General features: G+C 41.5%; 1 protein-coding gene across 1 annotated transcript in view; it reads right to left on the bottom strand.

Annotated features, from left to right (window-relative positions):
* megf6b (multiple EGF-like-domains 6b) overlaps nt 1-13,739 on the bottom strand; it is a 47,872-nt gene that overhangs the window by 17,658 nt on the left and 16,475 nt on the right. The window contains exons 5-6 of the mRNA XM_088422771.1: nt 5,360-5,482; nt 143-265 (exon numbers count right to left, since the gene is read on the bottom strand). Coding sequence (XP_088278897.1) covers nt 143-265; nt 5,360-5,482 — 246 coding nt within the window. The remainder of the gene's footprint in view (nt 1-142; nt 266-5,359; nt 5,483-13,739) is intronic.

The following is a 13,739-nucleotide window of genomic DNA, read 5'->3' as shown; positions in this document are numbered from 1 at the left end:
GAGGGGATTCTGCTGTAATTGTCTCCATAGCATTCCTATTTTAAGAAGACATAAAAAAAAAACAACTAAATTTTGTGCAAAATTTAAGACATCAGAAAGTAATGCTGCCACGTTGTTGCATGGGTGAGTGCCATGTACTTACGAAGACAGGTGCGCCCATCAACATGCAGACGGGATCCCATCTGGCATTCGCAGTAGTAAGAGCCTCTGGTATTAACGCATCTGTGCTGGCAGCCGCCATTATGGACCTGGCATTCATCAATATCTGCGGGGAGAGGGGATCAGGGTCAGGATACGGAAGCAGGGAGAGAAATCGGCGCTTTGTGAATCAAGCCTGTCATTATGGTAAACTAAATTCCAGTCGGGCTGGATAGACGGTTTACGACGGGGTTTGGGAAATAAAGTTGAAGATGAGCAGGCCAAGTAAGCATGTACTGCGGTGCAAATCAAGCACAACAAATCCTACCATGTGGTAGCAACTATCTTACAGTTAAATTCTTTCCCGCTGCGGGCAAAGCCAACACATGGAAGCAAACTGATTCAACTTAACCAAACCAGAACACTGGAAACAAAATGAAAGTGGTGCTATAGGAAAGTGGCGGTGAGCCAAACATGACCGCAATTAGTTTGCTGAACATGTCTTGATTTAAAGGTCAAAGAGTGATAAATTGTTAGCTGACAGAATGACCTCCAACTCTCAGTTCTATGTTAAATTTAGCTGAAAATGAGACGTTTTACCAGTGAGTATTTTTTGGCTAGTTCATGACTGCAAACGCAAGTAACACATCGTAAATGACTATAAAAAGTTTCTTACTCCAGGTGCCGATTTGCAGCCACGAACTACGTGGAGAATTCAGTAGTGGAAAATAACGTGACCTTACATTTATTATATTCAATTTTATTAGTAATCTGGGGTCGCTTATCGTTGAGTTCTGTAGTAAAGCGGTGAAAAAAAAATTGGCTTGAAGAATGTTTTTGTCACACTGCGCGGGAAAATGTGGCGAGTGGACAAGAGCATCTGGACCTCATCGGGCACTTTGCGCTGCAGATGTGACTGTCGTTATGTTCACACGGATCACAGGAGGACACGCTGCGGCCACAAAGTTAGATTCACTGGTGGAACACATTGACATTTCTATTGGAATTGTTCGTCCTTGCCGTACTGTATCTGGTGCAGGGGCGGAGCCAGAATTTTTTTTGTGGGTACTTGAGGTGATGCCGCACATACACACGCACAGTCTCACAATTCAGAGGTTGCCAGGCTAGTGGTGGTTACGCAAAGAAAATACCCGGTAGGTCATTGTTAAATCATAGACTCACAGTCAAGTTTTCGTAATATAAATATGTACACATACTGCCCGAAATTAAGATAAATTATTAAAATAAAAACAAAAAAATACCAGTAAAAAGCATTGTTCACTTTATAATCTAACATGTTGGTATAATGTATCCCAAAAGACTGAAAAGACACATATTTTTTGTTACGTGAGCATGTGCTAGTCAATGCTATCATTTAGCATTTAGCCTAAGTTTTACCAATACGTTCAACCTAACTAAATACTGTTATATTCTCTGTAAACAAACACGATGAAATAGACGTAGCACAAAGCCACACTTTTGGAGTGAGGAGGAAACCAATTGCTTTGTTACAGCGGAGAGTGACATAATTATATTTGAGCGACAACTGAGCTTAATAAGAGGAAATGACGGTAACCGTACATCACGCATCACGCATGTTTCTTCGCTTTCAGAAACCCGAACTTTGACCTTTTCCTCCAAATATTGACTGCAAGTAAAAGTAGTCAGTGACTACTCGACCATATCGGCTTTAGGTTGCTAAATTGTGAAAGTAATTATTGTTCATACTCAATCCATGTTTTCTCATTTTGACTAATTTTACTTGAAAAAATATCACAGTCATCACACTGCCATTGGCATCGTATCACACTGAGTTCAACAGTGTGGTTTCACCGATCTTCCTTCTGTGCTAACAGCACAAACTGTGTTTTCAATCACGCAAACTCAACACATGGATTTTACTGACAATAAAAGCATAGTCAGTCATTGCCTAAGGAGCAAAAGGGGAATAAGATCGCCGTGCTTGTTTCCAGCAATAGCTTTGGACTGCAGACGGAATCCTTGACTTGACCCCGTCTACTTCTTGTCATGTCCCGCATACGATACAGTGTTGTACTGGGCACAAAGGGATCTTTAAGACTTGTGTTTCTTTGTCTTCTGCTGCCAAACGTCAGGCTTGCTCCATGTGCGGCAGCTGGCAAGAGACGCTTCAGCACTTTTTTTTTTTCCTTTTTCCGTGCGTGCTGCACGCTGCGCTTGGGTTTGGGGAAAAACAAGTTCCACTAACCGCAAGGGTTGATGGCACGTTACCCCTCTACCCGAAAACACAACAATCAATACTTTATCATGTTCAGAAGATGTGAAAAATCTGTCTCAATATAATTTAATGTATTTTGAAGATCGAAATGATCACTGGTATTTAAAACATACTCTTGTTCCTGAGCAATGCGGTCATTCTAGAAAACGTTCAGTGATGATAGCATGTTTTCAATATGCATTCATCTCATGTCAGAGTCTCAGAGTCCCAGACTGCTCCAATTGCCCAATCTGTAATTTGGCCAGGCAGTCCTCACTTACCTGCAGGAGCCCTGTGAGGTAGGTTGTAGCCCTGGTAACCATAGAAACAATGTGGCCTGTAGCAAAGCCTCCTATGGAAGCCATATGGGTAGTTTGCCGCAGATGCAAAAAACAGCGTTTCCAGCAGCATCAGGAGGAAAATCCTCCATCCTGATGTCAAAACCATGTTGTGGAGCTTACTATCTCTTGGGGAGTAGAAATATACAATTAATCAAATGTATAAACTAAGTGAAAACTCCAGTTGAAAGTATGGAAAAATCATTCCAAAAAAGTGGAGCGTGCGGAATGCCGGTGGGGTTATCTCTAATTCGGTCTAGACTGCCTCTGGAGTTTTGTGTCCTTCCATCTTGCTCTCACACTCTTACCCTCCCAAAGATCCAGTGTGTCTGTCACAGGAAAGACCCGCCCCCACCTCTCATTCAGCTTTCACAAAAAAGCACCTTCAACCCCTCACTGCTCTACTATAGCACCAACAAAAGTTGAGGTGTTTCTGGAATTTTCAATCAGATGCTTTTTTTCATCTAAATATACAGTAATTTAGTGTCCAGTGTACTTTTAGTGGTTATATCTTAACAAGATAATGTATTCCTGCAGTTTACATGACACATGAAGATACTTGGATCCAAGTATGGAATATGAAACAGGGGTGCCCAAACGTTTTTGCCCCTTGATCTCCTTTTCCAGCAGCCCATTACCAAACAATATTTTAGTGATATTACAGTTTAGTAAACAGTTTATGTGCAAGACTCAAGCTGTTTAGTCAGAGCTCATGTATCTCATTCATTTTCAAGCTTTAATGTAGCGCTAAGACTTAGTCACATATCTTACTCTGGCACAAACACCGCGTCAAATTTGAGATGGCACAGACACTGCTGTGACAGCAGCATGTTACACAAAAGTGTGAAAAGAAGCATATTGCAAGAGCAGTGTGCGACACTAAACGCTGGGAAAAAAGCAAAGAGTGAAAAAGGTGCAAAATATGACAGCCTTGTCCTATGCAAAAACTAGAAGAAGAAGCATGGACTGAGATGTGATGAAGCGTGATGGTATACTGCACAAAAGAAAAACGTGTGAGAGCAATTTGTTTCCTCAAAAGGGAAGAACAGGGGAAAAAAAAGCGCAGAGGGAGATTGTGACCAAGGGCGACAGCATTTTGCGACACAAAAGGCGAGAAAAGAGCAAGAGTGTGACTTGGGAGCAAAACGATACTTTACACTTGAGCTATGTGCGTTTCTGGGAGGCGAACCAGCGGCCAGGTGTTGAGAAGAGAACATATGATGAGCCAATACATTTCTGTCTTTGATGCTGACATGTATAAGCAAAAGAATGTGGGCTTTCAAATTTGCCATATTTCCAATCCAAACATCTGAGCGAGGAATGAGACCGCCTGTGTCTTCTAAGGTCAATACGCAGACATATTAGCTGGGCCAAAACAGCACTCTAGTAAACAGATCGCAGAACAAGTGTGAACAACAACATCTCCTGATAAGAAACAGTCAGCCTGCGATTCTGTGAGCTGACTGGCCGGTCTGCGCTTTGGGGGTGTTGGTTTAGAACAAGGTGAATTTGAAATCCGGTACAGTGGGCTTTACACTACCACACAGTCGCAGCTAGCTGTTAGTTCAGCTGCTGGAACTCTGGCAGAGCATCAGACGCACAATCACACGCTCATGTAGGTGGGAGCCGTAAAGCTTATTCGGCGTGACGACTGAAATGTTAAACGTATGATGAAATTCATAAAACATGATAAAAACTGACCAGGTGGCATAACCTCTGCTGTCTTACAAGTTTCTCTTAACAAAAGATGATTTGTTGGTCGGCACATTAAGATTGATTGTGTAAAATTTGAATGATTAAAACGATTGTTATATAAAGAAAATGAGATTTGAAAGTTGTAAAAAATGAAGCCCTTCTGTATGCTTTTAAAAGCTGTGGGTGCGTCGAAAATGTCTAAAAATATGGCTAAAATATTATATAAATATGTCTGTTTTTACTACAGCCTGGTGAGAATCAATTCAACGCTACAGTTCAATAAGTGAGTACTGCAGTCTAGTCTCATTTTTGCAGCAATTGTCTTCAAACATATCAGAATCCCCTTACAGGGGTTTTTAAAGCCAACCAACCCTGTAGTTGCTTTCTCTCGATGACAACTACAGTATTTCCATCTGGGATAATGTTCCTATCTACACTTAATTCTAATTACCATGTCGTGGACAGGATCTCTCCACTGTCCTCCAGCCGACTATTACGGATAATTTAGCATGATCAAACCAACCGCACACTGGCATGCATTCGTCGCAAATATCAAATTGTGGCACAGAATGAAAGAGAAGATGTTGGAGTATGTTTTTGGTATGTCATAAGAAGATATTTGGAGAAAGAACACAGATTTTTGATACGTTTTGCCTGTTAATCATCCCAAAAAGATATTGTCAGGATTGCATTTAGCAATTTGCGTAAACATTGCCCAGTTTCAGAGATTCATTCAAATCCTTCCTCAAAATTGCCGAAACAGATCAGAGGATGGATTGATGATGCGTGGATGGGCAGACGGACAAACGGACGCTTCCAAATTTCAGTTTACATTTTTAAATTTGGGCTCAAAATGGCAGCAAGGATTGAAAACTTAGCACAATGAATCCCTAACCTCAGGTCAATTCGTAAGACCTTTAGTTGGGCCTGGTGTGATGTCGTGGACTCTCACCTTGGCAACTTTTATCATCTTGGCTCAGTTTGAGCCCGGTGGGACAGCGGCAGTAGAAACTTCCAATGGTGTTACAGCACAGTGCTTCGCATCCGCCGTTGGTTTCCTCACATTCGTTCACATCTGACAGGGAATATGAAAAGCAAGGCTTTATTTCCTGAATTTCCAAATTGCAACCAGATAAACCACAGTGTTTTTTTTTTTCTTAATTAAAGAACAGGTGCCAAACATTTATGGTTGAACTGGCGCCAAGGTCAAAAGTTGATAATAGCTGCTACTGGAAATCATGAGCAACGATTCCAACGTTAACACGAAACTACCAGCAAAAGGAAATAAAACGCTTATTAATGTTGTTTCTGTCACATCTGTGAAAGTCGTTGCAAAAGTACGTTTCCAAAAATCATGAAAAGCCCCTTATTCTCAGTCTTTGCGCTCTCCACCAGCGAAACATCGTGCCAGACTTGTCATCGAGTCCACCAGATCATATCTCTGCCTTCCAAACAGCCCATAATAACTGCCTTGATTCAGGCGCAGACAATGAAGCCTGCACCACCGTGGCACATGGCAAATTACAACTAAAGACGGGAACCTTTATTATCCGTTGGGACACGCAAGTGCATTATCAAAAGTCTTTTCAATGAGTAGACTTGATGACACATTTATCTCATTTTATCAAAAGAGGATCTTGGACTGAATCCTGGAGCGCATGGAGTCAATCAGGAGGCAGCTTACACTCGCCACCAATTAGCCTGAACATTTTCTCCAAGTCAAAAAAGAAACAGACATAATTAGCTGCCAATTGGCTAGTAGAGTTATCCTTTCAGTTTACAACATCTGGAAGTTAAAAGCATAATATAATAATCAATACAACTAAATCACAGGAATTCCAAATTAAATGTTGTAATTGTGGCACGGAGATTTTATTATTTTGAAACTTTGTTTTGCCTCTTCTTTAGCGTTTTGTTTCATTTTTGAGATGCCACTGCATAAGGGTTGCTCAATGGGTCGATACTGGCAGATCACGACATCGTGCGAAACAAAACAGGAGCAAACAATGGGGCTAAAGCATACTATTAATTTCACCTAAAGCACTTCTTTTATCATTAAGAATTACTAAGAATAGAGAACACAGATCTTTACTATTTATATTTGTTGATTTACGACACTAGAGCTGGTATGCATCCTGCATCCTCCCCCTGTCTTGTGCTCCAGCCACATGCCCAGTGCGTAATCAAACACAGTGCAGCTCAGTCTCTGGCGAGAACACGTCATAACATCAAACTTGTGAAGTCGATATTTCAATAGCAATGAATCTGTTCCTCAAATGCGTTGATTGCAGGTGAGTGTTGGAATGTCCACAAGTGTATTCAGAGCGTAATCATCTGGCACAGCTCTGTCTTCACTTCTTAACAAGTGCAGCCAGTCTGGGCAAAACCACGCCCTCTTGGGGTATGGAATGTGCTGCATAAAAGACGGCGGCAGGAAATCAGCAGAACATGAGCTGGAGTCAAGGGCAGGGCAACAGAGCCCTGAGGGACACCTCCCGTGTTGGGTATGCTCCTATTGTGGGAGGGTTGCAATGCTCCACCTTTGTCCAGCTGATTACCTGTGAAAAAAGGGTCTACCCTATTTTTCAGACTAAAGGCCGCAGCAGCAAAAATTGAGCAAAAAAATAATAATTTTTGATAAGCAAAACCAGACTATGGCCACAAGTCATAACATCAGATTTTCACACTGAAAGATGATATATGGATGGCTTTTTTTTTTTTTCCAAATGGCCTGCTTACAGCAACATCCTATTTTCACATCCTAGTTTGGACTGAACATGTCTGCATGTTTAACACCAACATATGCATAAAAAATGGAGATAGAGGTAATACAGACAAAATACCACCGTTAATCAGCTCAAACTCAAAATCAATACTTTGATAGTGTAATTCTTCTGTCTCCCTTTCAATTTATATTCAATTTATATTTATTTTTTATATTTTTAATACTATACTTTTCAAACTGTTTTTGTTCAAGAATTTTATTTGGGTTTTGTTGACGTGAGTTGAACAGTAATCCTCATCTTCCATGCTTCCTCTTTTTTTCTCTTTCTGTCTGATTTTCAAGCAGTATTGTTGACTGAAATTAGACATTTCTCATTGAAAAAAATATAACTATATTACCCAAGCGACAAGACTTTTGTCAGGGATTGTACAGCATAAACCTTTTCAAGCAGGAGTCAATCACTCACAGATTTTTGCAAATCGGGGCTGTACAGAGAGTTTGTTTCTTCATGCAAACCAGTGAAGGTACTGAGCATTGTTCTGGATGAATAGCATAACATCTCAAACATCATTAGGTATAAGTGCTTACTGCTGTTGAGTCTTCATTACGAAACACAAAACAAACACATCCATGAGAAACAGCTACAAAAATGTGCATTTCCCCACATTGTGCACTGCGTTCTGGAGAAGAATGTAAAATAAATAAGCTGGTCAAAAAGAAGTGATTAGACGGAACTTTTTTTTTTCTCTGCACTCTCAGCTGCAAGCCGAGAGGGTTTGCATTCCAGTGCTGCATTGTGCGACTTCCTGCGATAAGGCCTAACGCCACTCTTCTCGGGAGGATCACGCTAATGTCCCGATTGACCACGAGTGACTAAGAAAGAGATGGCTGAAACCTCCGGAGCAGATATTATCTCAGGAGCCGCGGGGCGGAAAATCGCAGCATTCATGCAGTATGAGGATGAGGTTGTGTGGGAAGGTGGAAGGGGGGGGACGCCATGGACACCCCCAACCTCTTTTCTCTTAGGCTGGAAAAAGTTTGCATTTGTTTCTTTTCTATTTGCCATGATTTCAGCCGCAGAAAAGTTTGGAAGCACCCAATCACTGAATTGTAGTTTAACACTTAACACGGCTGATATTATGTCATTCAGCAAAACATCTTTTTTTTTTAAACACACTTACTGGCAAAGGCAGCTCACAAAAAATGTTCTTGGTTGGGTAATTTCACACTTGATGGGTGGGCAGGCACTCCAGAGACTCAAATATACATTTATATATGCCATTAAAACTCACTTTTCCATAATCTGCCTCTGTTGAGAAGCAAACCATCCGTGGACTACAGCTGGGAATTGGATTCACACACTCTCTCTGAGGAAGCACATCTTCACGTCTGACCTGCTATACAAGTGACCCAAGAAATGTTTATTTCTTACATTCCATCCAGGCAGCAGCTTTGCCTCAAGAGTTGAAGTTATTAAATACATAAAAAAAAATGACTCTTCACAAAAAGAGCTCATAGATGCCAACTCCTGTATGGATAAGCAGATGTGAAAGATGTAAAACAGAGCAGCCTCATAAGAGGTTTAAGACGATGTGGAAACTACTGCACGTGCATTTTTCCTCCCTTGTAAAAAGTACACTCTAATTAAACATCGCCCCCTGCTGCTACTTTAGCACACGTGCAGAATGTTTGCTGTTCTGGAGTAACTTTACAATGCATATTCACAGCTTGATGGTGAAAAACGTTTTCAAGCAAAAATGTATCTCCATCAGGCAAATATATATATACATATAATATGGTTGAGGGTGATACATATGATATCTAGGAAAGCATAACTTCCATGTTAAGTTTGATGTTCTACTTCTTCTCCTTTTGCCTTGTGGGTGCATCGAAGTTCCTGACACTTTTGTAAGTGGACTAAGCTGATGTTAGTGGAGCTATTTTTAAAAGACTTCAAAATTGCTAAAAGATTTTGTATGCAAAGACAATTTAATGCATTTTTTTTAATTCATTTTAGATCAACAGTTGAGAAACATAGAAAATTTGTGCCGGAGCTCCATAAGTCTTGCCAACTAAGCACTCAGCTATCAGGTCACTCAGATAAGCGGGGAATTAAAACAGTCGTATTTGTGCAACTCTCGTTCCCAACACATGAACAGTATTGTTTTACAGTGAGAACCACAGAGAGGCTGCTATGTGACTCAATGATACGCTGCAGGAATTTTGCTGCACTAGTAATTGCGACCAAACAGCAAAGTGACTTTTGTCACCTTTCAAACAGACAGACTGACTGATTACAAGTTTGAAGACATCGGTGAGGCTAATTAGAGGACACACCTCGGTTGAATGTGTCCCTTTGGTTAAATCATTTTCAAGCTTTTCTCTGGGTACCATTATTTTTGTGCAGACCTGTTTCATGAGATGCTTGAAATAGACCTGCTGTATCACAATGCAAAAATAACGTCTGATTTTTAAAGTATAACTGTAAGACAAATGTGTATTGTTCCGACATACTGCCAATGTAGAAATCACATGTGTAAAATGAATACATGATTAACGGCCAATTAATAAGGAAGACATCATAATGACACTCATTATGTTTGATCTATTTTTCAAATTATGCTCAATGTGATATATTGTGGTCATTTCCATGTCTTCATTTCCATGCCATTTGCTTGATATAAAAGTATCTCAACAGCTATGGGACATATACGCAAGTCGGAGGCCCTCGGGACAGACCTGAGTGTGAAAATGATCTTTAAAAGCTGTTGTGACACATGATTCAGTCTCATTCCATTTCTATCTGATTAGCATCTGCTTTTCATAGCTTGAAAAATGTCATAAAGCGCTGGTGCGTCCTACTGATTGTTGCCCCGAGATGACGCTCCCATGCCAAGATAACACGGCAGACAACGTCCTAGGTGAAATATTTAGCTTGAGGAGCTAATCAGAAGTCGACAAATTAGATTGCAATACAAATGTTTCCAGTCACCCTAGCTGATTACTTCTATAATGGTATTTTGCAAACTGTTGTCAGGTCTGATTTGCCCATACTTGAAGGCTTGATGCCTGCAGCATGACCGGGAGTGGCTTTTCATCACAAACGGAGCCTAATGAGCCAAGGTGGGAGCCCAGCGCACAATTATGTCAGATTAGGCTTCGCAGCAGGAAGAAGCAGCAGGTAGGAAGGCAAACCACGCCCTCAGAGCACAAAGTGGTCTGGAGCTTCACGTCAAAGGACCTTAGATGTCAAAGCACCCGAAAGGCCAAAAATTGCTGCGTTGTTTGTTTGTTGTGTTAGAGGCTAAATGATTCTCTGGAAGGGATGACAGGATGGTACCTGGGGAAAACGGGGGTGTCGTGGAGCCCCCTCGTCTGTTTAACAATCATTTATCAAAGGTATTAGCCTTATGTATGGCCTCTCTCCCTCCTCTTTAAACCATGTATTCTTTGCCCATAATATGGCCATTTTTGTCATATTTTGAATACCTTTGCATTTTGTTTGCGCACCCCCCAATTGGAGAGTCCCTGATTTAAAGATAAAGTTAACCCCAAAATGTTCTTGACAACAAATTGTTCAATGTGGCCACCCTAGTCCAAACGCGATATTTTGATTAAACTTGCATTTGTATTTGCATTTATATATATAATATTGCATTTGTAATATGAATTAGGCAGTAAACTCCACCCAAATTTTCTGTTGGCTGAAAATGACATCACAGTAAAACACAAATATTTAGGTAGGTAGGTAGGTAGGTAGGTAGGTAGGTAGGTAAGTAGGTAGGGATAGGTAGGTAAGTAGGTAGGGATAGGTAGGTCGGTAGGTAGGTAGGTAGATAGGTGGGTGGGTCGGTTAGGTAGGTAGGTAGGTTAAGTAGGAGGGTAGTTAGGTAGGTGGGTTAGGTAGGTAGATGCGTAGGTAGGTAGGTAGGTAGGTAGGTAGGTAGGTAGGTAGGTGGGTAGGTAGGTAGGTAGGTAGGTAGGTAGGTAGGTAGGTAGGTAGGTAGGTAGGTAGATACTGTAGGTGGGTGGGTTGGTTAGGTAGGTAGGAAGGTAGGTTAAGTAGGTAGGTAGGTAGGTGGGTTAGGTAGGTAGATGCGTAGGTAGTTAGATAGGTAGTTAGGTAGGTAGGTAGGTAGGTAGGTAGGTAGGTAGGTAGGTAGGTAGGTAGGTAGGGAGGTAGGTAGGTAGGTAGGTAGGTAAGTAGGTGGGTTAGGTAGTTAGATGCGTAGGTAGGTAGGTAGGTAGGTGTGTATGTACGTACGTATGTAGGTGGGCGGGCGGGCAGGTAGGTAGGTAGGACGACTGAGTGAACAAACAGACAAACAGAATTAAATTTGTACTGCCCTCCATGTAATGAATTAGAAAGGTTCTTCGGTAACCAGGTTGACAATGTGAGTGAGAAAATGCCGTCCAGTGGCATCTGCCCGGCCTGCTTGGTTTCAGCTGCCTTGCTAGTCACGCTGTACTGCTTGCTAACAATATCCAGATTAAAGCTACTAATGGCCAAAACAGACCACAGGTCAGTGACTCTGAATGGTCCATTTACACTGCGATTTACAGCACTGACGCTCGCCAACGCGAACAGTTACGAGCGTGTAACATTAATTCTCACCCTGACCTTGTCGGGTTTTCACCCTCTGTTTGTGTGTTTATAATTAGAAACCCCAAATGTCGTAACTCAAGCCAAGTTAAGTAAAATAGCAGATGTCTCTGCTGGACCCTGTTAAACCCATTCCGGTGATCAACAGTTCTTCTGGACCAAACCATTATGAGCATGTTTGTTGGTTTTAGTGACATAAAAACACTTTTTCTTGTAAATTGAAGAAGTGAAAAAGTACAAATGTGGTCAAAATAACACAACAAAACCTTCTGATGTGTTGACCTCTCAGCAGCGGCTTTGCTCATCAATCAAATTGTCAAAGTGATGCAACTGGAAAGCCTCAAAAGTTTACAAAGACTTTTATGCTCAACTTGAACACTGGGTAACAGAGCAAAATGAAAGCACACACTGTACAGTATTTGCCGCCCGATTCGCGTTTAATGCAAGACAGGTGACATTTAAATGAATAATATTCTGCCATCCGCCTACGCGCTTAAGAACTGGATATTCATCATAATAGCATCGAAATAGCACTTAACAACTGGCAGTGATCAGAGGCTGGAAGAAGATGCACATGTGGCTTTGATTGTCCTCCAAATCCTCAGTCAAGTGCTAGGTAGGCTCAGCATGGAGGTTCCACAAATGTTTAGCTTGATCTCAAGTAAAGACAATTTGAGAAGTTTGGGGGGTGGAGGTTTATTTTTACAATGGGTGGGTCCAAATAAGCAGGCATACTGAAGGTGTGGTTTTAATTATAATCCTTAGTGCTCCTGAATGGGGGCATACAGTCCTGATTAAATAAATGCTTGCAAGAGTAAAAATGGGCACAAACTTTATTGGGCAAGCAAACAGATGTGGAAGCTGATCTTGAAACCGGGTAAGCCCAGGATCGCTAAATTGCGCTCAATTGACACACAAACGGGTTTGCATGTTCTGGGAGGAGTATATTGTATATTTTGAGTTCTCAAATTTGAGAAGGACTGTGCTGGCTAATTATGCATCTTTGAATATTTTGTCTGAAGCAGTGTGAGCCAAATTAGCTAAAGCGACTAACCAGGAACCTGTCCCAAGAATGAGTCGTGCCATATCACTCATGACAAACTCTAAATCAATTCTATATTTTGTTGCATCTCGGTCGTTTGGTGGCAGTTGCTACTGGCCTTTCCCATGTTTTAATCGCAATGTTACTCGGGACGGGCTCAATCATCCAAAACGTGATTTTTTTTTCTCTCTGCCATGAGAGACTTCTTTTATATTTTGTGTGTGTGTTTGTCTCCCAAACTTCACTTTTCTGCAAAAAGGCAACTAAACTATTGCTGTTAAAACTGAATGGACCTTGAAAAGCATTCCTTAAATCCATGCTACCACAATTCATTTCTTTATAATTCCATCCAATTGTAATGTGTCATTGTTAGCACCGGAATTCTTGACAGGTTGAGTGACGTCATAGCGACCTTTGCCCGGTTCACCGGTCCATCTCCCCCTGTGGATGATACGCACCACAAAATAGACGCGATCCCAACCGGGCAGTCCAGAACCGTCTAGTCAATGAGGTCGCGACAGATATGAGGTCACATTTGATCTTCAAGTGTCACCTTTGACCGCCCGAAACCTAATCAGTTCATCCTTGAGCTATGAGTCGATGTTTCAAGTGATTCTTGCGTCCTCAAGGGACTTGGATGGCTGAATTGTAAATGCGATGCCTCTGGCCACGGCGGCCACAAAAACACATGCCTGAGCATACTCAGGATTCACTTAGGAACGGACTACATGAGACCCGTCGGTCTGTCTGCATTGTTGAGCGGAGGACTGGTTACAACAGGTTGAGGAAGCGTTTGACTGAGCCCTAAATTATTGTAAAGTAGAACATCTATGACAGCATCTGAAATCAGATTCCCTCATGACAGCTACAATTTAAGTAAATAGAAGCATTCTGTCTTAAATATTCACACTGTGTATGCTTCTTCATGGGTGAGATGGGGCCAATTGCTGATCGTTATTGAA

This window comes from Hippichthys cyanospilos, chromosome 9 (assembly GCF_059441005.1).
Source record: "Hippichthys cyanospilos isolate Australia breed blue-spotted pipefish chromosome 9, RoL_Hcya_1.0, whole genome shotgun sequence".
Classification (NCBI taxonomy): domain Eukaryota; kingdom Metazoa; phylum Chordata; class Actinopteri; order Syngnathiformes; family Syngnathidae; genus Hippichthys; species Hippichthys cyanospilos.
This window is presented reverse-complemented; position numbering and strand designations above follow the sequence as displayed.